The sequence below is a fragment of the Cetorhinus maximus genome, chromosome 19 (assembly GCF_964194155.1).
Source record: "Cetorhinus maximus chromosome 19, sCetMax3.hap1.1, whole genome shotgun sequence".
NCBI classification, from domain to species: Eukaryota; Metazoa; Chordata; class Chondrichthyes; order Lamniformes; family Cetorhinidae; genus Cetorhinus; species Cetorhinus maximus.
The window spans coordinates 28,369,205-28,395,971 of NC_135897.1; the positions used below are offsets into that span (position 1 = coordinate 28,369,205).

Here is a 26,767-nt window from a genome sequence, read left to right on the forward strand (position 1 = left end):
TTTAGTAAAATAAGGCAGGATCTGGCTAAGGTAGAGTGGGAACAGCTATTTGTGGGGAAATCTACAGAGGAACAGTGGGAGGGGCGTTCAAAAAGGAAATGGGGAGGGTACAGGCTCAACATGTTCCCTCCAGGGTGATTGGAAGGAGTAACAAGCCCAGAGAACCATGGATAACCAGAGATATTCAGGATACAATGAGAAGGAAAAGAGAGGCTTTTAACAGGTACAAGGGAAGCAAATCAGCGGAGGCATTAGTGCAGTACAGAAAGTGCAGGGTGGAGCTTAAGAAAGCAATTAGGAGAGTAAAGATGGGATATGAGAAAGCTCTGGCTGGTAAAAGTAGGGAAAATCCCAAGATATTCTAAAAGTATATCAATGGGAAGAGGATAACCAGGGAAAAAGTAGGGCCCATTAGGGACCAAGGGGGCAATCTATGGGTGGAGCCAGATGACATCGGTAATGTTGAATGAATACTTCACATCCGTCTTCACCCGAGAGAATGAGGATGAAGGTATCAAACTCGAACTCGGGGAGAGAGGCTACGAGGTTCTTGAGCAAATTGATATAGGGAGTGACAAGGTATTGGAGGTGTTGGCAGGCTTAAAAGTGGACAAATCTCCAGGTCCAGATGATTTGTGTCCCAGACTGCTGAGGGAGGCATGGGAGGAGATCGCAGGGGCCCTGACCCAAATTTTTAATTCCTCTCTGGCCACGGGGGAGGTGCCAGAGGACTGGAGAACAGCTAATGTGGTTCTGCTATTTAAGAAGGGTTGTAGAGATAAGTCAGGGAACCACAGGCTAGTGAGTCTCACATCAGTGGTAGGGAAACTATTGGAGAAAATTCTGAAGGAGATAATCTATCTCCACTTGGCGAGGCAAGGTTTGATCGGGGATAGTCAGCATGGCTTTGTCAGAGGGAGGTCATGCCTAACAAATTTGATTGAATTTTTTGAGGAGGTGACCAGGTGTGTAGATGAGGGTAGTGCAGTTGATGTAGTTTATATGGATTTCAGCAAAGCCTTTGTCAAGGTCCCACATGGGAGACTTATAAAGGTGGCAAATGCACATGGGATACAAGCTAATTTGATAAGGTGGATTCAAAATTGGCTTAGTTGTAGGAGACACAGGGTGATGACAGAAGGCTGCTTTAGTGACTGGAAGCCAGTGTCCAGTGGCGTACCACAGGGATCTGTGCTGGGCCCCCTATTATTCGTCATTTATGGAAACGACAGATGACTATGTAGGGGGTCGGATTAGTAAGTTTGCGGATGACACAAAGATTGGCTGGTTGGTTAACAGTGAGGTTGAGTGTCTTGAGCTACAGGAAGATATAGATGGGATGGTCAAATGGGCAGATAAGTGGCAGATGGAATTTAACCCTGAAAAGTGTGAGGTGATACACTTTGGAAGGAGTAATTTGACAAGGAAGTATTCAATGAACGGCATGACACTAGGAAGTTCTGAGGAACAAAGGGACCTTGGCGTGTGTCCATAGATCTCTGAAGGTGGAGGGGCATGTTAGTGGGGTGGTGAAGAAGGCATATGGAACACTTGCCTTTATCAATCGTGGCATAGATTACAAAAGTAGGGAGGTCATGTTGGAGTTGTATAGATCCTTGGTGAGGTCACAGCAGGAGTAGTGTGTGCAGTTCTGGTTGCCACATTATAGGAAGGATGTGATTGCACTGGAGGGGGTGCAGAGGAGATTCACCAGGATGTTGCCTGGGATGAAACATTTAAGTTATGAAGAGAGGTTGTATAGACTTAGCTTGTTTTCGTTGGAGCAGAGAAGACTGAGGGGCAACCTGATCGAGGTGTACAAGATTATGAGGGGCATGGACAGGGTGGATAGGGAGCAGCTGTTCCCCTTAGTTGAAGGGTCAGTCACTAGGGGGCATAAGTTCAAAGTGAGGGGCAGGAGGTTTAGGGGGGATGTGAGGAAAAACCTTTTTACCCAGAGGGCGGTGTCAGTCTGGAATGCACTGCCTGAGAGGGTGGTGGAGGCGGGTTGCCTCACATCCTTTAAAAAGTACCTGGATGAGCACTTGGCACATCATAACATTCAAGGTTGTGGCCAAGTGCTGGTAAATGGGATTAGGTAGGTAGGTCAGGTGTTTCTCACGTGTCGGTGCAGACTTGATGGGGCGAGGGGCCTCTTCTGCACTGTGATTCTATGAAAATCAACTTCAATGGACTGGACACTCTGTCTGGATGGCTGGAAACAGTTTCCCTGCCAGGTCTTGCTTTCTCAACTCTCAAATGGCCAATGTTTCAGGGGAGGACAAAGAAAACTCTTCAAAGACACTTTGAAGCTCTCCTAAAAGTGTGACGGCACTGACATTAAAGACTGGGAGGAGCTTGCTGCCAATCGTCCAGAATATGGACAACTTGTCCATCAAGCTGCATCTTGCTTTCAGTCCCAATGTCTTAATGAAGAAGCAGGGCGTTGGCAGATCTGTGGGTGAATCAGCCTTGTTTAGTCTCTTGGAGACCCATGGCAGAAACTGGTGACCCTGAGAAGACGACATCTTTGAATTGAGGGACAGCTGACAATTATGACGATCCCCTCCAAACTCTATATCCATATAAAGTCCCTAACCTCTATTCACAGCCACCCCTCATGTTGCCATCTTGCATGGCCTCGGTACTTTCATATTCTCATTCAGTGATCACTTCCTTGTACACCCCCCACCCACATCCTGCCTCCCCCTCCAAATCCTGCTTCTTTCTGGTGTCTGACCTGGGAAAAATATCTCCCTCAAATCACTTAACAACTGCATTCTCAAAATCCCAATTCAGCAGCGGGAAAGGCGACCTACCATTAACCTGCCATGAAAGGCAGGCGAGGAAGATTCCCACCAGATTTCCCAATGTCAGGAAACTGATTTTTGGCCTCCTGCCAGACATTGTGCCTCTGCCCACCACGGTTCTCAGCTCTAGTAGGAGTGGAAGATTCTGTCCCTGGCCAGAATTTTCGGTTCGGCAAGTCCCGACGTCACCACGCACCATTTAGATTTTCAGTTCGGCAGGCGCGCAGCCGACTGTCAAAGGCCAATTGAGGCCATTTAAGGATGTGATTGCACTAGAGAGAGTGCAGAGGAGATTTACCAGGATGTAGCCTGGACTGGAGAGTTTTAGATATGAGGAGAGATTGGATAGACTGGGGTTATTTTCCCTGGAGCAGAGGAGATTGAGGGGGGATATGATTGAGGTGTATAAAATTATGAGGGGCATAAATAGGGTAGACAGGAAGGAACATTTTTCCTTGGTGGAGGGATCAATAACCAGGGGGCATAGATTTAAGGTAAGGAGCAGGAGGTTTAGAGAGGATGTGAGGAAGACTTTTTTTCACCCAGAGGGTGGTGGGAACCTGGAACTCACTGCCTGAAAGGGTGGTAGAGGCAGAAACCCTCATAACATTTAAGAAGTATTTGGATGTGCACTTGCGATGCCGTGGCATACAAGGCTATGGGCCTAGTGCTGGAAACTGGGATTAGAATAGTTAGGTACTTGTTTGACCGGGGCAGACTTGATGGGCCGAAGGGCCTTTTTCTGTGCTGTAGACCTCTATAACTCTGTGACCCCTCCGTTCACCACAGCATTTCTGCAGCTACCAATTTGCTCGAATGCACTCTCACCTCCGCCTTTGATGCCCTTGTCCCTATTTAAAACCATTGCTCTCTCTTACCCTGGCCTTTTCTTCTAATACTGCCCTAATCTCTGTTTCCTTAGTCCAAGGGACACAGACTTGAATGGAAATGGTAACAACTGTTCTAGCCATTCACTGCCAGATCTGGCCAGACCACATAAAACACTATCCGGTCCTACTGTCATCTAAAACTGCTCACTATACCAGGATCGTCCTGGAATGCAAATATATCCCTAGCTTCTTTTCTGTACGGCAAACCGTCTTCTTAAACTGAACAGGAACTGATATGTCATGCAATTTAGCAAAATACATCTGTTAATATGATGAAACTCCACCACAGTGGAGGGCATCAAGCTGCTCGTCGACACAGAAGAAACTAAGTTGAACTGGGTAGGTGGGAAACTGAGTTTGGATGTTATCAACTGGAATAAAAATCACTGCTGAATCGAGTAATGGAACAATTTATATCTGAGGGAAAGGGACTAGAGGATAAAGCGGGGAGGGGAGGAAATAAGAGTGGGAGTTGAAATGTTAATACAGTGTTTGCCCTGGTCAGTGATTCTGATTGATAGCCACTCTTGTAACTAGTATTCTGAAGTAATTTAATCACTGTTACCGTGACAACATGATTCACTTGTCAGACAGGTTTTATAAGGGTTCAAACCAAATCTTTATAATGATTGGTTGGGAGTTATCCGGAATCTTTTGGGCTGATATGCTGTCAAGTCACAAGCTCTTGGGGTGGGGCGTTTCTAGGCTGTTAATTGCTGCGTGACTACTAGATGTTTCTGTAGGACTTTACGTATCTGAGCTGAACACGGAAGCAAAGGAAAACAGAATGGAACCAGTTAATATTATCAAGCAGTTCTTTGGTAAGTTACTAGTTTCTAATAAATTAGTAATCCATGGTTCACTCAGTTTAATGAAAACAGCTAGAAAACAAATAGTCACTGCAAGGCACTTTCATCTTGCTGAGTTAGGTACGCATTTAATTTAATTTTACATTTAGCTTTTAACGGCAAGAGTGTTTTATTGGATTTATTTTACCTTTCGCAAGTTGTTGGTTGTGAAATAGTTGGTATCTTATGGTAGGAAATGGACAGGTGCTATAAATGTTTTGAGCTTATTTTTCTACACTCAATATGTTAATGCAGAGAGCTGTAGTAATACAGCATTCGAACAGTCAAATTTTTGTGCAGCTTTTAGCTTGAGCTTTGAATTAAAATTATTTTCATGGTTCCAACAACTTTTTAAATCTTGACTTCAAGTGAAACCTTTTCCTTCCCCATTTCAAGCTGCTCACTTATTTGTGGGATTTTTGGTAAACCTGCCAAGAAAATGTAACCACTGGTGGTCATAATATCTGTTGAACACCTGACAGGAAGAATTTAACTGTTTCCTTCCTTTGCTCCATTTTGCACTGAAATTGGTGGCAAATAATGTTGGAGAGCCGCATTATTTAATTAGTTAATTTACATGAGTTATCTTGAAATTGAGGCATGATGAAGATTTTGGACAGGATAAAAACACCCAATGAGCTATCCTGATGACTTGGTGAGTTTGTCCAGTGATTAGTTGAAGCACACTAACTAGATTTGCTCCTTGTCTTGACCCTAAGCGGAAGAAGTCATTTCCTCGACCTCTGCCTTTTTACCTCTTTCCTCTTAAAACCTACCTCTTCAACCAGTTTTTTGGTCATCTGTCTGACATCTCCCTATGTGGCTTGGTATCGTTCCTGTGAGTGACTTGGGACAGATCACTATGGTAAAGGCACTATATAAATGCAAGATGTTGCCTTTATTGAGTTACCCCTTGATTAGGATGGAAGAAATTGGCTTCTTGCTGGATGTACCTGTATTGTATGAGTAGGCTTAGTTGCCATGTCTCATTGTTGAACATTCTACTGACATTTGCTATCAAGTCACACATGTATAATGTTGGTAATGTACCAGGGAGAGGGAGCAAGCCCAGAGCCAATGGTAACTTTGGTGCTGATATTAACAACTTGGGGTTGGGTTGGGGGCGATGTGGGGTGTATTTTCACATTCTGGCCCTGAAAATCTAATGTCAGGACCTGATTAACATTTTTTGTTTCCATTTCCTGGCTGCAGCCAGCCTTAGTAAAAGATAGGCTTGCTGTCAGAAGACAGGCCTTTGGCACCAGATTGCAAGCAGAGAGCAGTGAAGAGGGGGAGGGGGTGGGGGGTTGGTGGTGGGGCAAGTGAGTGGGTAAACAAGGGATTGAAAGGGTGCAATGGATTGGAGCCTGCCATGCCAGGGTAGGGGTGAGGTGGGTGGTGAGGTGGACAAGAGAGGGAGAATCTAGAAGTGGGCAGGTTCAAAGTGGGTTAGGTTTGGGTGTGAGATTTTTAATACTACTTTACGTTCTAACCAACCCAAACCCACCCATTTTTTGGTGGAGTGGGGTTAAAATTCCCTCCATTACTTCAGTAAGTGATCAGTGCCTTCAAGAGAGATGAAGGAGTTTGGGAGCATGCGGAGGAAAATGGAAAAATAAACTGCATTCGAACCACAAATACATTGAGAGGGGCTTTTCTGATAGAAAATGTGTAACTAAGCTGTTAGATTCAAAAAGATATCAGGTTTAATCGTCAGTTTATGTTAATTATCTATGATTATTAATGACCCATACTCTAGTGTCATACCCATGACACTGAGAGCCAGTGTCCCCTTATCTGATTGACCCCTGTGAAAAGTGTGCATTTGTGAACATTGGTTGAGGACAGGTTTAGGTGTGGCTATCATTCCCTCATGATATAGCTCAATAGCCTGGAAAAAAAACTGTACAGTGGAGGTAGTGCAGCCTTAAAATCTCTACTGAAGAAACACAAAACTAAAGTCAATATTACTAATAAGGAATATATTTTAAAGCATGCTGAACATTTTGGGTACATTAGGTTTTAATTTAACTTTATTCCTGACTCCCTGACTTTGCTGAAAACTATAACAATTAAATGAATACTACAAGATATTCCCCATTAGCAATGCTGAGATTGCATTCTGAATAAAGAGGTGTGGACCTCATTTTAATATATTTTGTTAATGTATTTGTTTAGTGCACACCAAATTCATGAATCATTCTTGACGCATCCACAATACTGACAGCAATGTACATGGAATGATGTTGCGTAAACTCGTACTCCTGTGCTGACTTGCTCTAAATAACAGGCCTGGCAGTTTTCGGGTGCAGAACTGCACAATTTTTTTTAACCTTGAAATGAAAATTTAGTCATTGTTGGAGTGAAATGGATGCGTGCATGGATATACAGTTTTAAATTGCTAAAAATCATGATCACTAGTAGTGACTAGGATTCAGTTTGGGAAAGAGAGGTTCCTATACAATCAACTGAAACCAAAACGAGGCACCTCTAATTAAAATGACACCAGTTACCAGAGACAATAAGGATGTGAGAGTCTCAAAATGTAATCACTTTTAACGTGAGGATACTGCCCTGAGTGTCATCTGTCACTGGTAACAGCGGTTAATGTGCTGGAATGGCTGAAATTCTTACTGTACAGAATATGTTGTCATCCAGTTTTTCATAGTCGGGCATAGACCTGGATTCCATCAACTTTTCCCCCCAGGTGTCTTATGACACGACAGGGCAATTTGCACCTTAATTGTTCTCAGTCACATTGATTTTTGTTTTGTGTAACTTTTTCTCTCACCAGTGTTCAGTGCAGATTAGGACACTACATCAAAGCCTCCAAATGTATCTATACAAATAAACTGTTGCAAATTCGCCCAACTAAAGTTTACTATTTTGAACAACAACCTTTCAACCGTTTAGGGTTTAACTCACCTGATTAATTGAGCAGACAGGTGAATGCAGTCATTTTACCATGGAGGCGGAAAGAGAGGAGGGCCAAGCCCACCAACCTTTGTTCTTGCTGCATTTTTCAAAGTTAGCAAATAACAAGGTTTGGTAGCAGCTACTGTAATTTGTTTGGAAGCACTGAGCACTAAGCATTAATTAACCCATCTATTTAAAGTTAGTGTTCAGAAACAGAAGTATTTAATGCTGAATTTCAGTAATGGCCATTGCATAATTCCCACACTTCTACAATACCATCTTTGTTGCTGATCATTGCTGCACTGTTTATTCATGGGTAACAATTGCATAAACTGTTGGGATGATTTAAATCAATTTGCAGTGCTAATATAGCCCCGTGTTAACAAAAATAAATTAATTATTGGGGTGTAATAAAATCCATTTAAAAGAAATAATGAAATCACAGTATCTGAAATTCAGGTACCCAATGTACCACACTGCAATAAATGAAGTTTTATTACAATGCATTTAAACATCAGTGTAAATATAACATCAGTTTCAATGGACAAGAAGCGGGGAATATTAAATAGATTCCACGTGTAGAGAATGGAAGCCTATTGATGCAGTATGAGCAATAGAGCAGCAGCATTGCATAATTTCATTTACCCAAAATTTAATGGATTTTTCTACCTGCTGTCATAATCGTCCTTTCCATAACATGCTTCTTTTTTCTCCTCTTAATATTCAGAAAGTAACTTTTTTCATATTGTGCGTTGTTTGTAATACCATGATCATCAAATGTATTGGAGTATCTGCTATTTCTTTTGATCTTATTGGAAGTCCCATAGGAACATCAGAACTATAACATGCAAATATTTCATTTTTGATAATTTGGATGTGACCAATCCTTTCATGGTATTGTCAACACTGTGATATTTGGAATGTGTACAAGATGCCAGTGTTAGAGGTTATGAGCCAGCATCAAGGATTCTTGGCTGGTGTCAGAGGTTCTGCATTGCTGATTTAGGGGTTGAAAATAGTAAAACATATTCCATATGTTAAATGCTCCCCCCAGCTCCCGGCAGAATTTTTTCTCTTGTTTTTTTAAATTTATTCACGGGATGTGGGCTTCGCTGGCTGGGCCAGCATTCATTGCCCATCCCTAGTTGCCCTTGAGAAGGTGGTGGTGAGCTCCCTTCTTGAACCGCTGCAGTCCATGTGGTGTAAGAACACCCACAGTGCTGTTAGGAAGGGAGTTCCAAGATTTTGACCCAGCGACTTTGAAGGAACGCCGATATATTTCCAAGTCAGGATGGTGAGTGACTTGGAGGGGAACTTCCCTATGGTGGTGTTCCCATTTATCTGCTGCCCTTGTCCCTCTAGATGATAGTGGTCATGGGTTTGGAAGGTGCTGTCTAAGGAGCTTTGGTGAATTCCTGCAGTGCATCTTGTAGATGGTACACCTGCTGTTACTGTGCGTCGGTGGTGGAAGGAGTGAATGTTTGTAGATGTGGTGCCAATCAAGTCGACTGCTTTGTCTTGGATGGTGTCCAGCTTCTTCAGTGTTGTAGGGGTGTACCCATCCAGGCAAGTGGGGAGTATTCCATCACACTCCTGACTTGTGCCTCGTAGATGGTAGTCAGGCTTTGGGGAGTCAGGAGGTGAGTTACCCATCGCACAATTCCTAGCCTCTGACCTGCTCTTGTAGCCACAGTGTTTATATGACTAATGCAGTTCAGTTTCTAGTCAATGGTAACCACCACGATGTTCATAGTGGGGGATTCAGTGATGGCAATGCCATTGAACATCAAGGGGCGATAGTTGTATTCTCTCTTGTTGGAGATGGTCATTACCTGACACTTGTCTGGTGCGAATGTTACTTGCCACTTATCAGCCCAAGCCTGGATATTGTCCAGGTCTTGCTGCATTTGGACGTGGACTGCTTCAGTATCTAAGGAGTCGCGAAGGGTGCTGAATATTGTGCAATCATCAGTGAACATCCCCACCTTCTGACATTATGATGGAAGGAAGGTCGTTGATGAAGCAGTTGAAGATGGTTGGGCCGAGGACACTACCCTGAGGAACTGCAGTGATGTCCTGGGGCTGAGATGACTGACCTCCAACAACCACAACCATCTTCCTTTGTGCTAGGTATGACTGCAACCAGTGGAGAGTTTTCCCCCTGATTCCCATTGACTCCAGTTTTGCTAGGGCTCCTTGACGTTGCACTCAGTCAAATGCTGCCTTGATGCCAAGGGCAGTCACTCTCACCTCAATTTGGGAGTTCAGCTCTTTTGTCCATGTTTGAACCAAGGCTTGATAGCACTGTTGATGACCCCTTCCATTACTTTACTGATGATCGAGAGTAGACTTATGGGGTGGTAATTGGCCGGGTTGGATTTGTCCTGCTTTTTGTGTACAGAACATACCTGGGCAATTTTCCACATAGCCAGGTAGATGCCAGTGTTGTAGCTGTACTGGAACAGCTTGGCTAGGGGCACAGCAAGTTCTGGAGCACAAGTCTTCATAACTATTGCCGGAATATTGTCAGGGTCCATAACCTTTGCAGTATCCAATGCCTTCAGCCATTTCTTGATATCATGTGGAGTGAATTGAATTGGCTGAAGACTTTTATCAGGTTGACACCTCATTTTTAGTTATACCTGGTGCTGCTCCTGGCATACCCTCCTGCATTCTTCATTGAACCAGGGTTGATTCCCTGGCTTGATGGTAATGTAGAGTGGGAGATATGTTGGGCCATGAGGTTACAGCCTTTGTTCGAGTACAATTCTGCTGCTGCTGATGGCCCATAACACCTCGCGGCTGCCCAGTCTTGAGTTGCTAGATCTGTTCAAAATCTATCCCACTTAGCATGGTGGTAGTGCCACACAACATGATGGAGGATATCCTCAACATGAAAGCGGGACTTTTCTCCACAGTGACTGTGCGGTGGCCATTCCCACTGATACTGTCATGGACAGAAGCATCTGCGGTCAAGTATGTTTTTCCCTCTTGCTGGTTCCCTCACCACCTGCAGCTATGTCATTTAGGACTCGGCCAGCCGAGCCACTCTTGGTGACCGACATTGAAGTCCCCCACATTCTGCGTTCTTGCCACCCTCGGTGCTTCCTCCAAGTGATGCTCAACATGGAGGAGCACTGATTCATCAGTGAGGGAGTGTGGTAGGTGGTAATCAGCAGGAGGTTTCCTTGAGACTTCATGGGGCTTGGAGTCGATGTTGGGGACTCCCAGGACAACTCCCTCCCGGCTGTATGCCACTGTGCCGCCACCTCTGCTGGGGCAGGAAATTTCCAGGGATGATGGCGATGGAGTCTGGAACAATAAAGTATGATTCCCTGAGGATGACTATGTTAGGCTGTTGCTTGACTAGTTTGTGAGACAGCTCTCCCAATTTTGGCACCATCCCCCAGATGTTAGTACGGAGGACTTTGCAGGGTCGACAGGGCTGCAATTGCCATTGTCGTTTCCAGTGCCTAGGTCGATGTCGGGTGGCCCGTCCGGTTTCATTCCTTTTTTGTGTCTTTGTAACGGTTTGCTACAACTGAGTGGCTTGCTAGGCCATTTCAGAGGGCATTTAAGAGTCAACCACATTACCGTGGGTCTGGAGTCACATGTAGGCCAGACCAGGTAATGACATCACATTTCTTTCCCTAAAGGGACATTAGTGAGCCAGATGGGTTTTTACAACAATTGACAATGGTCATCATTGGACTTTTAATTCCAGATTATTTTTTATTGTTCCATGGTGGGATTCGAACCCAGGTCCCCAGAGCATTACCCTGGGTCGCCAGATTACTTGTTCAGCGACAATACCACTAACACCATCACCTCCTCAACTTGCTTCCATCCAAATTCAGTTGGTGTCCCTTCGTTCAAATGCATAACCCCACTCAGCCCTAGATCAAGCCTTGCTGTCAGTCACCATTAACCCATCATCCAAAAAGTTGGAGAATGACCCGGTTACATATTCATGGAGGCAGGTGAACCATTGAATGTGTAATATAACAACAATTAATGTTAGAGCACCAATACTTTCTTGGAAATTTATTCTTGTGAGGCTGCTGTAATTTGCTGTTGACTTATTGGTGTTTGTTTTCACATTTCATTGACCCATCAATCATTTGATGCAAATGCACATACTTGTATGTTGTAGAGTTAGTGGTGAGTCAGTTGATCAGCATGCTGGTGCACTCGCACACTGAGCCTCCAAGGGGAAGAATACAGGATTATGCCCATTGATTGCCCAATGGTGTGTATTTAGTTATAGTTTGGTCATTGCATACTGAGATGGAGGGAAACTCAAAGGCTGAGTCCATCTGATTCCTGTGACCTCTCTCAGTAACAAAAATACTCTGATCTGAGTTGACTGCATGTTTGGTTGGAACTTGTGGTGTGAGTTTTACACACCCACCCACCCCCAACCAGGCATGTTTTCAGCGGGGTGGGAGGGAGGCACATGAAATATGACGTGACTAGCCCATCACCTTTCCGTCCACCCCCAACCGGTTCCTCATAATATAGTGGGTGGGTAAGGTGCCAACTATGCCGCCCACCCTTAGGCCTATTGAGGCCCTTAACTGCTTAATTAAATGAAGGGCCTCATTCAGCTCCAGTGCCTCAATACGCTGGGCAGTGGAAGGCGGCTGAGAGTGCGAAGCCTGCTTTTTCACCAGGGGTAGCTCTTTTGGGAGAGTGCCACATTGGGGCACTCCGCAAGATGGTACCCGACCTTTGTGCATCAACCGGCCTCCAAAACCTGACCACCACTGTCCCCCCCAACAGCCACCCGCTCCCACCCCTCCCCTCATTCCAGGGTTCATTATGTTGTCTTCATGGAACTGCTTGTAGTCCCAGCAGTGCCCACTACTGAGCTCTGGTGATGCTGAGACTGCAAGAGGTGCCAGCCAATCAGATTGGCCTACTTTTCTCGAGTGTGGGCATCCTTCCACTGAGGGGTGGAAGTCCCACTCTCAGCTTGCATTGTCGCTGTGGGGCAGCCTTTTTAAAATTTGGTCGGTCTAACGCAGGGGCGAACAATAATTGGGAGTGCAGTGCAGGCTTTGAATCATCCATTTCTACTTGAGACATTAGAAGAAAACCTGTTTTGAGATACAGTGCTCCATCTTTTATGATGTAATTATTCCTGTGTGTTTCTACCTTGAAGTTTCTCCGTCCTCTCAATAAAACACAGTTGAAAGAGCTCAGGGAAATCTGGGAGCGGTGCAGACCAACGTAAGTGCACTGCTAATATCACAAATGGTTGTATAGTCAAGAGGAAAAGCAAGTAATTGTCCTCTCACGGTAACCATGCAGTATTATAGAAGTTTCCTGTAGCTATTGGCAGCTCTGACCAATGCCTGTATTGTTCCTTAGTTTAGTCAGCTTGAATGTTCCATGTTAATTCTGAAAACTAGATGGTAAATGCCGTAGTCTTGATTTACTTTTATCAAATGAGTCCACTGGGGATTCTGCCTGAAGTGTGCAACACTGTTACCATTTGTTTATAGAAGGAAGCACTTGACTGTCATTTGTCTAAAAACTTTTTGTGAGTAAGTCTATGGATCACTTCTGTGGAAATGGTTGGTTTGGGATGCGGTGGGAAGTTTGCTGTACAGCTTTAAGTATATTGTGATTTTCTAATTTTTTTCAAATACTTCTCCCATCTGATTGTGTGTACATGCCTCCTTTGTCACTAATTTATGTCACATTGTTGTCATCAATTATTAAAAAAATCTCTGGAGTGTCTTAAACATGTCAATCAACTGGTACATTTCTGTTGTACTACCAAGCCTCTCCTGCTGATGCCTGATATAGATCCGTTTCTCAGCTGGGTAATAGATTGTAGATGTGCTGCTGCTCAGCAACATAATCCACAGATTTGACATCAGTTTCCCTGGAGGAGATACAGCTCTGCCTCACCATCACTTCTCTCGACCTCTCCACTGCTTTGTGTTGTCAGACTGCTGCAATTGTGGATGAGCTGGAATTTGCTCCAATTACGTATTGGGAAGATTGAAACCATTGGCGGAATCTTCGGTCCTGTCAGCAGCGGGAAGCTTGGTGGGCGGGGGAACTTAATTTGGTGTGAGGCCAAAAATCAGTTTCTTGACGCCAGGATAAACTTTAAAATCCCGAGAACAGAATTCCTAAAGATGGGTCGAGCTTCCAGACGAACAATGTCGGAAGCCCTTTAAAAGGGCTTTAGAAGATTAAGAAGCAGGATGTCCTGCATCTGATAAAAGACTGAGAACATGAAGTGGCTGGCACATATTCAGTGCAAATGCCCCATCTGCTGGTTAGTGCTGCAACCCAAACTCCTGTCTGACAAACCTGTGCACCCACACACTTGGATTACCTGATGCCATTAATAGTGTCAGTTTGCAATAAGAGTAGACTGTACACTTACCCTGGCGGAACACAGCAGATCATTTATTCTCTTCTGACACTGCTGAGTGTTTCTGTGCTGGGCCCCACGAGTGTTAACCTCCATTGTGACCTTCGCCCAGGTTGTTGTGGTCAAATAGGAGGGCCTCCTGTTGCCATTACGGGGAAACAACACCACCTGCCTTTCTGGATGGCCTGGAGGAGAGCCTCCAGGTAGGCTTCGTTGAACGGTGGGGCCGCACGGTTCCTTCTTTGGGACATTTAGGACAGCCAAACTTAAGCTGCTAGCCTGCAGTGAGTCAATGGTTTTCCGGGTGTCCTTTATGTATAATGCTCGCGCCTTTGATCCTATGAGGTAATGGCGGGGACGGCAACCTCCTGCCCACCCCACCACGGGATTCGCCATGGGCTGCACAGATGCGTAGACAATGAGCTGAACTGTACAAAATTACGTATGGTCAGCCTTCCAGTTATCCCACTCTGAATTGTGCTCGTGCCACTGAACTTAGAACAGAAGATTCCGGCTATTATATTCGGCCATCATTTGCCTTTTTCTAAACTTAGGAATAGTGTTGTGACTTTTTATCAAAATGACTAAATTATTTGCGGATGACACAAAGATTGGCCGGGTGGTTAACAGTGAGGTTGAGTGTCTTGGGCTACAGGAAGATATAGACGGGATGGTCAAATAGGCAGATAAGTGGCAGATGGAATTTAACCCTGAAAAGTGTGAGGTGATACTCTTTGGAAGGAGTAATTTGACAAGGAAGTATTCAATGAACGGCATGGCACTAGGAAATTCTGAGGAACAAAGGGACCTTGACATGTGTGTCCATAGGTCTCTGAAGGCAGAGGGGCATGTTAGTGGGGTGGTGAAAAAGGCATATGGGACACCTGCCTTTATCAATTGAGGCATAGATTACAAAAGTAGGGAGGTCATGTCGGAGTTGTATAGAACCTTAGTGAGGCCACAGTTGGAGTACTGTGTGCAGTTCTGGTCACCACATTATAGGAAGGATGTGATTGCACTGGAGGGGGTGCAGAGGAGATTCATCAGGATGTTGCCTGGGATGAAACATTTAAGTTATGAAGAGAGGTTGGATAGACTTGGGTTGTTTTCATTGGAGCAGAGAAGACTGAGGGGCGACCTGATCGAGGTGCACAAGATTATGAGGGGCATGGACAGGATGGATAGGGAGCAGCTGTTCCCCTTAGTTGAAGGGTTAGTCACAAGGGGGCATAAATTCAAGGTGAGGGGCAGGAGGTTTAGGGGGGATGTGAGGAAAAACTTTTTTACCCAGAGGGTGGTGACAGTCTGGAGTGCACTGCCTGGGAGGGTGGTGGAGGCGGGTTGCCTCACATCCTTTAAAAAGTACCTGGATGAGCACTTGGCACATCAATCCATTCAAGGCTATGGGCCAAGTGCTGGTAAATGGGATTAGGTTGGTAGGTCAGGTGTTTCTCATGTGTCGGTGCAGACTCGATGGGCCGAAGGGCCTCTTCTGCTCTGATTCTGTGATTTAATTTGACAGAAAATCTATTCAGGTTTACAGATAGTCATTTGCTAGTACAGAACTTGATTGTTGCTGAAAAAAGAGACATGCTACCAAAGTTTTTTGTCTTGCCTTCACTCAGACAGATTTGCGAGAATAGCAGTTGTAAAGGGAGCAATTTATACTGCATGAAAAGAGTGTGCTGATTGATTTGGCAAGTGGACTCTGAATGGTAGAGGCATTGCCATGGAGAATGCACAGGCAACAGTTAACTGCCAAGCATTTCTTCAAATCTAAACCAGGCAGGTCAGCTTTGGTCAAGGAATTATCCTGGCGAATGAACCAAGGAATGGTTATCCCCCAAGCTTTTTTTTAGTTGAAAAAGGCACAATGTGTGGATATGCTCCTTTTGCCTGCAAAGGACAGGCCCTATGCGTGATTATATGTAGCTTTTAGCACTGGAAGTGAGCTACACCTGGTATCCTTGCGAATCTGTCCTGGTGAGTGCAAGACATAAAGTTTCAAGAGCATGTCTCTCTTTTCAGCACTATTCAGGTTTACAGTGAAATTCTTGAAATTAATCTTCCTTTGAGACTACACTTGGAGAAGTCGCAACAATTCCATTAAGTTCACTGTTGACTACTAACTGACAATCTCATGTGTATATTGGCAACATATTAATTAACCAATGTAGCATCTCCAAGCATGCAAAGTTTCAAATTGTTGATTATTTGGATTCCTATTATAATCCAATAAGAGTGTTTGTTTACTTTTTGCACATGCATGAACAGATGATTCACTGATGATAGTAATGGCTGAGTTTTGTTAAAGTGCCTTTTGTATTTACCTATAAAGAAAGAAGCTATATGAACGAAATTCCAAAGTGACTAAGTTCTTGTACATCAAAGGTTATTTAAGACAGGTGTTAATCTTGTCTGCATGAAGGATTTTTTTAAAGGTCGGTTTGGGGAAGGGGATTGAAAATGTTTTAACGTATTAATGTTTTTTTTAAAAAGGGCAGAGGACTTATTTTTTGAAGTCTCCAGTGCATGGATCAAATGATTGCGTAATGAACCAGAAGTAATAAACCACCTGCAAACACAGATAAATTTACACCCTTATGAATGATACAATAGAAGTTTCAGTTCTATAATAAGAAGTTTACAGTCCATAGGAATCCCCTTTTTTCTTTTTTTCTTTTTTTGCAAGATTTTATATAAACAGGGCTCATTTGGTTAAAGTGAGAAACTGCTGACTGGAATTGCTGCAAACAAAATAGTTGATGTGGCAGAATATGTGATCGGAAAGGCTGGTTATGGGCAGTTTGCCACAATTTTACAGCAAATACATTTTATGACCGCTTTAGTGAATTATTTTTAAAATGCATCACGACCATTCAATGCATTTACAAAAACAGAAACTGAAATGGACTAGCCATATAAATACTATGGCTACAAGAGCAGATCAGAGGCTAGGAATCCTGTGCCAATTAACTCAGCTCCTGATTCCCCGAAGTCTGCCCACCATCTGCAAGGCACAAGTCAGGAGTGTGATCAGATTATCTCCACTTGCCTGGATGAGTGCAGCTCCAACAACACTCAAGAAGCTTGACACCATACAGGACAAAGCAGTCTGCTTGATTGGCACCCCTTCCACAAACATTCACGCCCTCCACCACTGACAAACAGTGACAGCAGTGTGTACCCATCTACAAGATGCACTGCAGAAACTCACCAGGGCTCCATAGGTAGCACCTTCCAAACCCACGACTGCTATCAACTAGAAAGATAAGGGCAACAGACAGATGGGAACACCACCACCTGGAAGTTCCCCTCCAAACCACTCATCATCCTGACTTGGAAATATATCGCAGTTCTTTCACTGTCGCTGGGTCAAAATTCTGGAACTCCTTCCCTAACAGCACGATGGGTGTACCTACACCACATGGACTGCAGCGGTTCAAGAAGGCAGCTCACCACCACCTTCTCAAGGGCTACTAACTAGGGCCAGGCAATAAGTGCTCGCCTAGCCAGCGATGCACATATCCTGTAAATGAATTTTTTAAAAATGGATGAGAAAATACGTTTGGCCAATCTTAGTTCATCCCTGCCAAAGGAATCCACATCTACATCATTGGGGAGATGGGAGATCCCTCAAAATTACAGCATGCAGCTGCTTTGTAAGTTGTTCCAGGACAGGATTTTCCCGTCGGTGGTCGGGGGACAGGGCCCGCTCGCCGACACGTAAAATGACACGTGGTGATGTCAGGTGGAACTCCCGACATCACCGCGCCCCATTTAAAGTTTCAGTTAAGCGGGGGCTCAGCAAAATCAGCTGTGCACCCGCCGACCTGTCAGTGGCCAATTGAAGTCATTGACAGAGTCATTAAACTAATTAACGGACCTGCCCGTCCAACCTTAAGGTTGGTGGGCAGGCCAGGAGCCCTGGCGGGAATTAGAAAAAGCATGAAATCTCATCCACGGGTGAGATGAGGTTTCCTGTAGGTTTTTAAAAATTTAATTAAAGTTTTTTTAAAAAAAATTATGGACATGTCCCAACTCCTGTGACAGTGTCACATGAGGGGACATGTCAGAGAATTTTTTTTCTATTTTTAATATTTTTGACAGTAAAGCCGATCTCCCTGAGGCAGCACTTAGCCTCAGGGAGATGAGTGCGCTCTTTCGTGCGCATGCGTGAAAGAGCACACTCTCGGGTTTAAGGATTCCCCCTCCCCCCGCCCGCACAGGGAGTGCATAGCGTTTCCGTGCGGATATTAAGGCCCGCCCACATTAAAGGGCAGCGTGCCCCCAATCGGAGGCGCGCCGGCACTTCAACATCGCCCCTGACCATAAGACCATAAGACATAGGAGCAGAAATTAGGCCATTCGGCCCATCAGGTCTGCTCCGCCATTCAATCATGGCTGATAAGTTTCTCAACCCCATTCTCCCGCCTTCTCCCCGTAACCTTTGATCCCCTTACCAATCAAGGACCTATCTACCTCGGTCTTAAATACACTCAATGACCTGGCCTCCACAGCCTTCTGTGGCAATGAATTCCATAGATTCACCACTCTCTGGCTAAAGAAGTTTCTCCTCATCTCTGTTCTACTCTGAAGCTGTGCCCTTGGGTCCTAGTCTCTCCTACTAATGGAAATATCTTCTCCACGTCCACTCTATCCATGCCTTTCAATATTCTGTAAGTTTCAATCAGATCCCCCCTCATCCTTCTAAACTCCATCGAGTATAGACACAGAGTCCTCAAACGTTCCTCATATGTTAAGCCTTTCATTCCTGGGATCGTTCTTGTGAACCTCCTCTGGACCCTCTCCAGGGCCAGCACATCCTTCCTGAGATACAGGGCCCAAAATTGCTCACAATATTCTAAATGTGGTCTGACCAGAGCCTTATAAAGCCTCAGCAGCACATCCCTGCTTTTATATTCTAGTCCTCTCGAAATAAATGCCAACGTTGCATTTGCCTTCCTAACTACCGACTCAACCTGCAAGTTAACCTTAAGAGAATCCTGGACTAGGACTCCCAAGTCCCTTTGCACTCCAGATTCCTGAATTCTCTCCCCATTTAGAAAATAGTCTTTGCCTCTATTCCTACCAAAGTGCATGACCTCACACTTCCCCACGTTATATTCCATCTGCCACTTCTTTGCCCGTTCTCCTAACCTGTCCAAATCCTTCTGCAGCCTCCCTACCTCCTCAATACTACCTGTCCCTCCACCTATCTGACGGGGGGAAAATCCTGCCCCAGGGTTTTTGCCTCCACTGTCCTATCTGGATTGCCATTCCACCTCACAATCATTCTGTGGAGAAGACATCCATCCTAAATTTTTTAGTTTAAATGTTTCTATTTTAAAATTCTCATCCTTGTTCTCAAATCCTACTATGGCCTCTCCCCTGCCTATCTCTGTAATTTCCTCCAGCCCACAACCCTTTGAGATATTTGTGCTCATGTAATTATGGCTTCTTAGCATTCCCTGACTTCTATAATCTCTCCATCTTTGGTGGCCGTGCCTTCAGTTGTAAAGGACATAAGCTCTGGAAGTTTCTCCCTATAAACTCTGCTTTCTACCTCATATATTTTATAATGCTCCTGTCAAGTGCCTTGGGGCACGTTAAAGGTGCTACGTAAATATAAATGGTTGTTGTTTGAACCCTTGCCTCTTTGTACTTCTGTCATAGGTTAACTTGATGTAATGTTAATTACCTTTTATTAGCACTATTATACCAATTACTGCCTTGCATCAGTTTCCCTGAGTTGCTGCTTTTCAAGGCCTTAAAGTTTTTTTAATAAAATTGTAAAAATGTGATATTTTCTAAATGCTTTAATGGACAGTCAAAAATATAGTGCCCATATGTAAAAAGGCAACTGCAGTCCTAATAGTCTTATTATCCATCCTTGACAGAAGTGTTGAATGTTAGAAAGAAAATTGGGTGATATGTAATCCATGAACGGTGTTGATAAAGCTAAGGAACAAGTTTAGAGACATTGAGTATACTCGATGTGAAAACAGTTCACAAAACCAACAAAATTCTGACTTACCGAGACAAAGTGGTAGAACATGAGTAAGAGAAAGTCATGATCACAACTGTCGGCAGCTCTGATCACTGGGAAATAAAGAAGACATTCCTGCAGTGGAGGCAGGGCAGACAGGCTTCACAAGGTTAGTCCCTGCGTCAGGGTTCTTGAGGAAACACGCATTTCAGTCTCAGAAGGAAGTATGTTAAGGAAATGGACACGGTTAATATGGAGTATTACTTTAAATTGTAATCATTGGGCGAGGAGATTCAAACTGATCAAAGGCAAATTTAAATCTGGAGTATCTCTTCAGATAAAGAGTGATGACTTGGAATCAACTTCCAGAGAGAATAGTGGAGACAAATGCTGTGGTTCCTGTTAATAACAACTATACATTGAATTGGGCAAATTGTAGGGTCTTTCCAGATGGACAAGTTAAGATGACTTTCCTTAGCTATAATCTTGTGACCATAAGAAGTCACAGACCATGTGTACCATTAAGTTTATTTCTATCAATAGATTTAATGCAGCATGATAGAGGGGTGGAAAATGTGACAAGGGATGCAGGAATTGAGGAGAGAGCAGTATTGGCACTTGCCTTGCAATCAAATCTCTCAACTTTGGCATCCAGAGTAATCCTAGCCCGTATGCTTTGGTTAATATTTGTTTTCAAAAGCTATTCATATATTCGAGGACTGAATTATGCGCTAGGTTAACACACTGTTCCATCAGAGTTCATAGGCAGCCTAAATTAATGAAATGAGCATCTTCCTTTATTTTGGCTTTATGATCCTCTGTGAAACAACTATAGATTGTTTCAACTATGCACCATTGGGAAAGTCTGCATGGTATAAATAATACCCTAATTTTGGCACCGCAATGATGACTGGTGTGTGTAAGGAAGCATCGGATCAGCAGTGATAAGAGACTGGAGATGAGGTACAATAATTGAGCTGTGGAAAATTACATCCTTCATGGATTCTTTGCCTCAATTTTTATGTTTACGGGCAAGAACTGCTAGATCATCAGACAAGAATCCTAAATTTAGATTCACTTTCTTAAATTTACTCAGTTAATGTAACAATTTGGTGTGTTAGGTGAAACACATTGGTAGGAAATGACTAACAGGGATTAGTTCCCTGACGTCGAGAAGTGTTTATGTATCAATTAGAATTTTCTGTCACCATATTGTAGAAATAAGTTCTTTGAGTGTTCAAATATGACTAGGTAGGCTGTTTAAACACCATCAAAGATTGAGGTCGATTGATCAAATGTGCCACAACTTTTGGATTAAGAGCTGTGTGGATTAGCAGTAAGGATGTATGATTTATGGAAAGCCATGCTGAGTTAAGTCTGGTTTGTCAAAACTGCAGTAGCCATCACCTTTATACTAAAACCACTGTGCCAGTGTCCTTGGTTGTATCATGGACTACATATAGTTTATACAGCAACTATAAGGAATGGTCCCACAGTTTTATTTAGTGTCCAGTGTGATTTTTATCTAGCCTATATATGAAACAGATCCGAATCCATAGCACTAGAGCATCCTGAAAATGAAATGCATGCTTGATTACAGTGATTCCTCGCTCAACGTTGTAGTTGTATTTCCGAAAAGTGTAACTTTGAAATGAAACAACTTAAAGCAAATTAGATTTTCCCTTTACAACCAATGTGAAAGCTTGAGTTAGGTTCTGTAGGATGTTTCTTGTCAAAAAAAAAGTTAAAACATTATACCCTGTAAGTCTAAATTCTGTACATTGCTAAATTACTATATTCGTAAATAAAAACTTTTAAAAATTTAAATAAAGGTATAATAATTCTCTCAATAGTATTGTGGTTTATTGTAAAATAGTGGGGTTTGGATAGTGAGTGTGTGTGTGTGGAGTTTAATTGAATTGGAGACAGCTGGTCTGGAGGCTTTGACTCACCAAAAGAAGCTAGATTTGAAATGCTGAAGTCTTAGAATGTGAGGTGAGAAGAATTTGTATTTTTAGATAAATCAGGGTAGTTTGAATTTCAAAGAGATGGCAGGATGTTATACCTAGCCAGAGAAGCTAGGCCAAGCAGTGTGTTTATTTTTCCCAAAGGTTACTGATGATATCAACACCATGAAATGATTTATATTATGAGAAAGCAAAAGTTCCAAAGATACATAGGAACAATGGAATTTACATTAAAAGGGAGAAACATGTATAAAGGAGATTGAAACTGTGTCAGGGAAGGCATTGTAAGATCCACCAGAAGTGTGAAAAGCCTCCAGTATTTGTGCATTAAGTCTGCTGTCTACAGAAACTGAAGCTGGGAAAAGCCACTTTGAATTCAACTGTCCAGGGTATTGTGTTGACTTGCCTGGATCTATTTAAAAACTATTTTTTTAAACTGTTTCCTTAGCGGGGATGTAACTGGAAACCAGATTAATTAGGGGTTTTAGGAGTCATTATAGTGGTAATTTGTCGACCTATGTATGTGCTTGAAATCTTGTCTTTTGTTAATAAATATTTAATTTAGTTTTCTAAAAATCTCAAGTCTTGATGGATTTATTACTACTGAATTCAGGGCACGCATCTCAAAATAAAATACAAATTGCAAAACCATTGTGACCGCATGATCAAGTTTCCCTCGTGGATTTGATCCGTCTGGCACTCATCTGCCACGTCATAACTATATGATAACTCTTTTTACCTCCTGCTCGCTATCTGTTGTGTTTCCCAACTCTATGGCTTGCCACCCATCATGTTCCCAGTCCCTCCGGCTTGCTGGTGATTATGCTCACCGACCCTTTAGCTAACTGACCCTCCTCGTTGCTTTTCCCTCCTCAACCTTCACTGTTGAACAAGGGCTTGGGAGATGAAAGGCAGGAAGCAACCTGTGGAGTGAGCAGCTTCGAGTTGCATGGTCATGGAGGAAAGCTGCAAGCTGGAGAGGCAGCTACCAGAAGGGTCAGGGAGCAGGAGTGGTTGGTCCAAAATGGTGCTGACCGAGTCATGTGACCCTGCATCACACCTAGTGCAAAACATCATTAAAATGAACTCCCGGCACTAAATGCCCCATTACATGATCGACTTTAAATCAAAATGATTAAGAACGTGGCACCTTAAAGCGAGCACTTATTGTGCTCTTACTACTGTTAATAAAGAGTATATAGCTCACCTCTGTTCACTCTTTTCCCCAAAAAGCAATGCCATTTTTGTGTGTGTGTTGGGGAAAACAGGATAAATAATGGTGCTTTAAACCCACTTCTTACATAAAGGTAATAAGTTTTTTGAAGTCAGCAATTGCCAAGTTTTACTGGTGTAATGTAGCCACATTCCTGTTGCAAAATGTTAGTTTGAACCTATTCTGCATTTTTATTCCATCCCAGGCTTCCAGCCAGATGCAGATGGCATTGACAAATTGTAGTTAATCAGTAGGCACAAACTCTAGAGTGTGTAATGGTGAAAATTTGCATAATTGGCTGCTGTTCCAAGTATATTCTGATGTCTCAGTTCCTTATGTGTTTTATTGACTTGAAGCTACTGGGAACTCCAAAGGAAACATTAGGAAAGTTAGCACCATGCCTTCTCCTCTGGGACCTCTTTTCAAAGAAGTTTAATTGTGTGGAGATGTATGTGGGCATCTTGGGTAAAATCAGCTTTTGTAAGACAGTTAGCAGTGAACTTGTGTTCACACCTCATTTTAATTGGCAAGTCTCGCTCAAATACATCATAAAACATGTTGATGGAAATGGTGCAGTGGGATGAAGAGTGCTGTTCCTTAGTCGTCTAATCACATCCTAAGCTTGTTTCCGTAGTTGTACCTTTAGGATGTTACCTGCAGGTGTGATGAAACAGAAGTAACGTTTTCAGTCCTGATTCACTTCTAATGTACAGTAGGCAATATATCTGCCATGTGAAAGTTTATTTTATCAAACTTCTGGACTGCAAGAAAGCAAAGCACTCAAGCATAGATTGTATTCTTCTCCAAGTTACATTATTGCTTATTAACTTAGATGCATTAGTGACCTGTTTGTTCTTGTCAGATGAAAAATCTAGGAATACTAACCCTCCTTTAATAGTTAACACAGTAAAGGGAAGCCGCTTCGTATGCTATAAAAGGTTATTGTTTCCCCAGCTCTGAACAGTCATATTCCTCTGAGGATTATTGGTCTGCATTTGTAACTTCATGTACAACAGGTTGAATGAGACGTGGAGGCCTGATGACTTATGTTCTATAGTGTGTAGTGTATGGTTTTCAACCAGTGAAGGAAATCATACGTAAAGTAGACAATATCCCTTTTCAATCTCTACACACAGTGGTTGGTAAACCTGAATGCCAAACATTATATTTGGGGCCTGTTGTGAAACCGTGCTTTATATCAAAAACTGATTTTTGAATTTACTGGCTGGAAACTCCTAATTGAAGTAAAGGAAAGACTAAGCCACATTCCGGTGACTTGAGATCGCAGTCAAAGATAGCTGCACATTTGCAACACTGGTTTTGGATTGTATAAGATACAATGAAATGGAGATAACCTGACCACAAAGCTGCACCAGGAATAATTGCCTTGAAGGAGTACAAATGGGGTCATCTCCTATCCCATTAGCAAAACATCCAGACAGCCATCTGAGGAACTGGGGTTATTCTTCCTTCAAGCAGAGCTTTCTTTCCTAATACTTTTCTACTGACATTTGTCAGAACCTCTTCTGTTAATAAGCTACATTATGTGACAGCAGCCTTGTTTCAGGTTTGTTTACCAAGTTAGCTACTAATGGCCTCGTAATTTTTCTCACTATCTGGTCTGTTAGCTTTATGTATTTCATGGCTGAATATGATGTAATGAGGTGCCACAGTGGGAATTATGTAATGAGCCATAAATCTACACTGTACCAAACACAGCTGTTTGTTAACCCAGTAAAAGTCTGTCTAAAATGATCTAATTTCCATATAAGTTTACATTTAAGCTATTCTTCTTCTTATCGTGTCCACGGACAGTCTATACATGGCCCAGCCAGAACTGGACACACTTTTGTGCCTTGTTGTTGAATTCGGCAAGATCTGCAACAGTGCAGGGTTCCTCTAGCGATAGGCATTGCAGGAGATGTTGTATAGTCTGTGGCTCAGTTCCACATTCACAAGTTGTCGGGCTGGTTGTAAATCCCCATTTGCTTAGTGAAACCTTTGTACGCCCTACACCAGTCCTAAGTCTGTTAAGGCACCTCCAGGTTGCCCAGTTGCAATTAGCTCCTGGGGGAAGGATTTCTTCCGATAGAATTTCCATCGCTGGGGGTTGTTCGAGACTGGCGAGCTGGTCTTTCCACAAGGCGATGCGGGCTTCAGATGGGGTTGATTGTAATGGAACAACACTGTTCATGAAGCTCTTCCTTGACTTTAGGTGGCTGGGTGTAGGTGTATCACCATGTAGAGGGTGCCTCTCATCTGATGTTTGACAGAGTCGCTCTTTCTTGCTGGGTACCGTTCTTCTTATATCAGGGGGAGCGATACCCGCCAGGATATATGGGCTATTGGTGTTTGTTGGCTTTAAACAACCTGTGATAAGTCGGCAGCTTGCATTCAGAACGGCATCCATCTTCTTAGCATGAGTAGATCTTTCCCATGCAGGGCAGGCGTATTCGGCAGTGGAATAGCAAAGAGCAAGTGCACTGGTTCACAATGTTTTCGAGCTTGCTCCCCATTTTGTATTAGTGAGCTTATTCAGGATGTTGTTTCATGCGCTCACTTTTGCCTTTGTCTTTTCGATGTGGTTCTGGAAGGTGAGGCATCTGTCAAGGGTAACTCCTAAGTAGATAGGGTGCTCGCAATGCGTCAGTGTTGCTCCACACCAGGTTACTTTAAGCTGGCATTTGGCTTCACGGTTTCTGAGGTGGAATGCACAAACTTGCGTCTTTGATGGGTTTGCGCAAAGGTGGTTTTCTTCATAGTAGGATGTTAGTCCCTCCAAGGCCTCAGAAAGCGTTTTCTCCATGGTGTTAAAATCAGTGCTTTGGGCAGTGACACATAAGTCATCAGCATATATAAAACGATGTGTGACATCATCTATAGGTTGATCATTCGTGTAGATGTTGTACAGCAGTGGTGCAAGCACGCTTCTCTGAAGAAGACCATTCTTCTGAAGCATGCTTTCTAACAGCTCTGTTAAGTGAATATCTTTTGTCATCTCTAGGATCTTGCAGAGGAGATCTCTATGGCTCACTGTATCGTATGCTGCTGACAGGTCTACAAAAACAGCACCTGTTACCATCCCTTGCTCAAAACCATCTTCGATGTGTGTGAGGTTGAGCAGTTGGCTTGTTGTTGATTTGCCGGGGCGGAAACCTGCTTGCTCTGGAATGACCTTCTCATCTACAGTTGGTGCTAACTTATTGAGTATCAGGTGTTCAAACAGCTTATTGGTGTGGCAAAGCAGTGAAATTGGCCGAAAACTCTTAGGATCTGAGGAATCTTTTCCGGGCTTTAATAGCGCTATTACATGTGCCTTCTGCCAAATATTATGTAGCTTGTGTGTTGCCAGGCAGTGGCTGGACAATTGCAGGCGCCATTTCTTTGCTTGCTGTCCAGAATGCTTTATCTGCTCCGTTGCTATGTTGTCAAGACCAATTGCTTTCCCGTGTTTTAGACTAGATATATCAGTTTCCGGCTCTTCCATGGTGAATGGTCCAGTGAAGCCAGGGTCATCGCTGTACTTCTTCCTATCTAGTTGTGCTCTTGGTTGTTTCTTGTTGATTTTTCCATTTAGGAGCAACTGGTGTGCAACTTGGTTTGCAGACACATTTGGATGTTGGGCAGCTTTCTTGGGATCGCCTCCAAGTTTGCGTATGAGAGACCATGCCTTCTTGCTGTTTTTTGTAAGATCTGTTGTCTCTATCAAGGTGTCCCAGGTGTTTTGACGCTCTTGAGAG

General features: G+C 43.4%; 1 protein-coding gene across 2 annotated transcripts in view; it reads left to right on the forward strand.

The window, feature by feature from the left end:
* Nucleotides 1-26,767, forward strand: part of LOC144693703 (SH2/SH3 adapter protein NCK1-like) — a 219,903-nt gene that overhangs the window by 170,908 nt on the left and 22,228 nt on the right. The window contains exon 1 of one of the 2 annotated variants that reach the window (XM_078563615.1): nt 4,394-4,521. The exons of the other annotated variant lie outside the window; for it this stretch is intronic. Coding sequence (XP_078419741.1) covers nt 4,488-4,521 — 34 coding nt within the window. The 5' untranslated portion in view covers nt 4,394-4,487. Of the gene's footprint in view, nt 1-4,393; nt 4,522-26,767 lie in introns of those variants that run through there. 2 annotated transcript variants of the gene reach the window in all.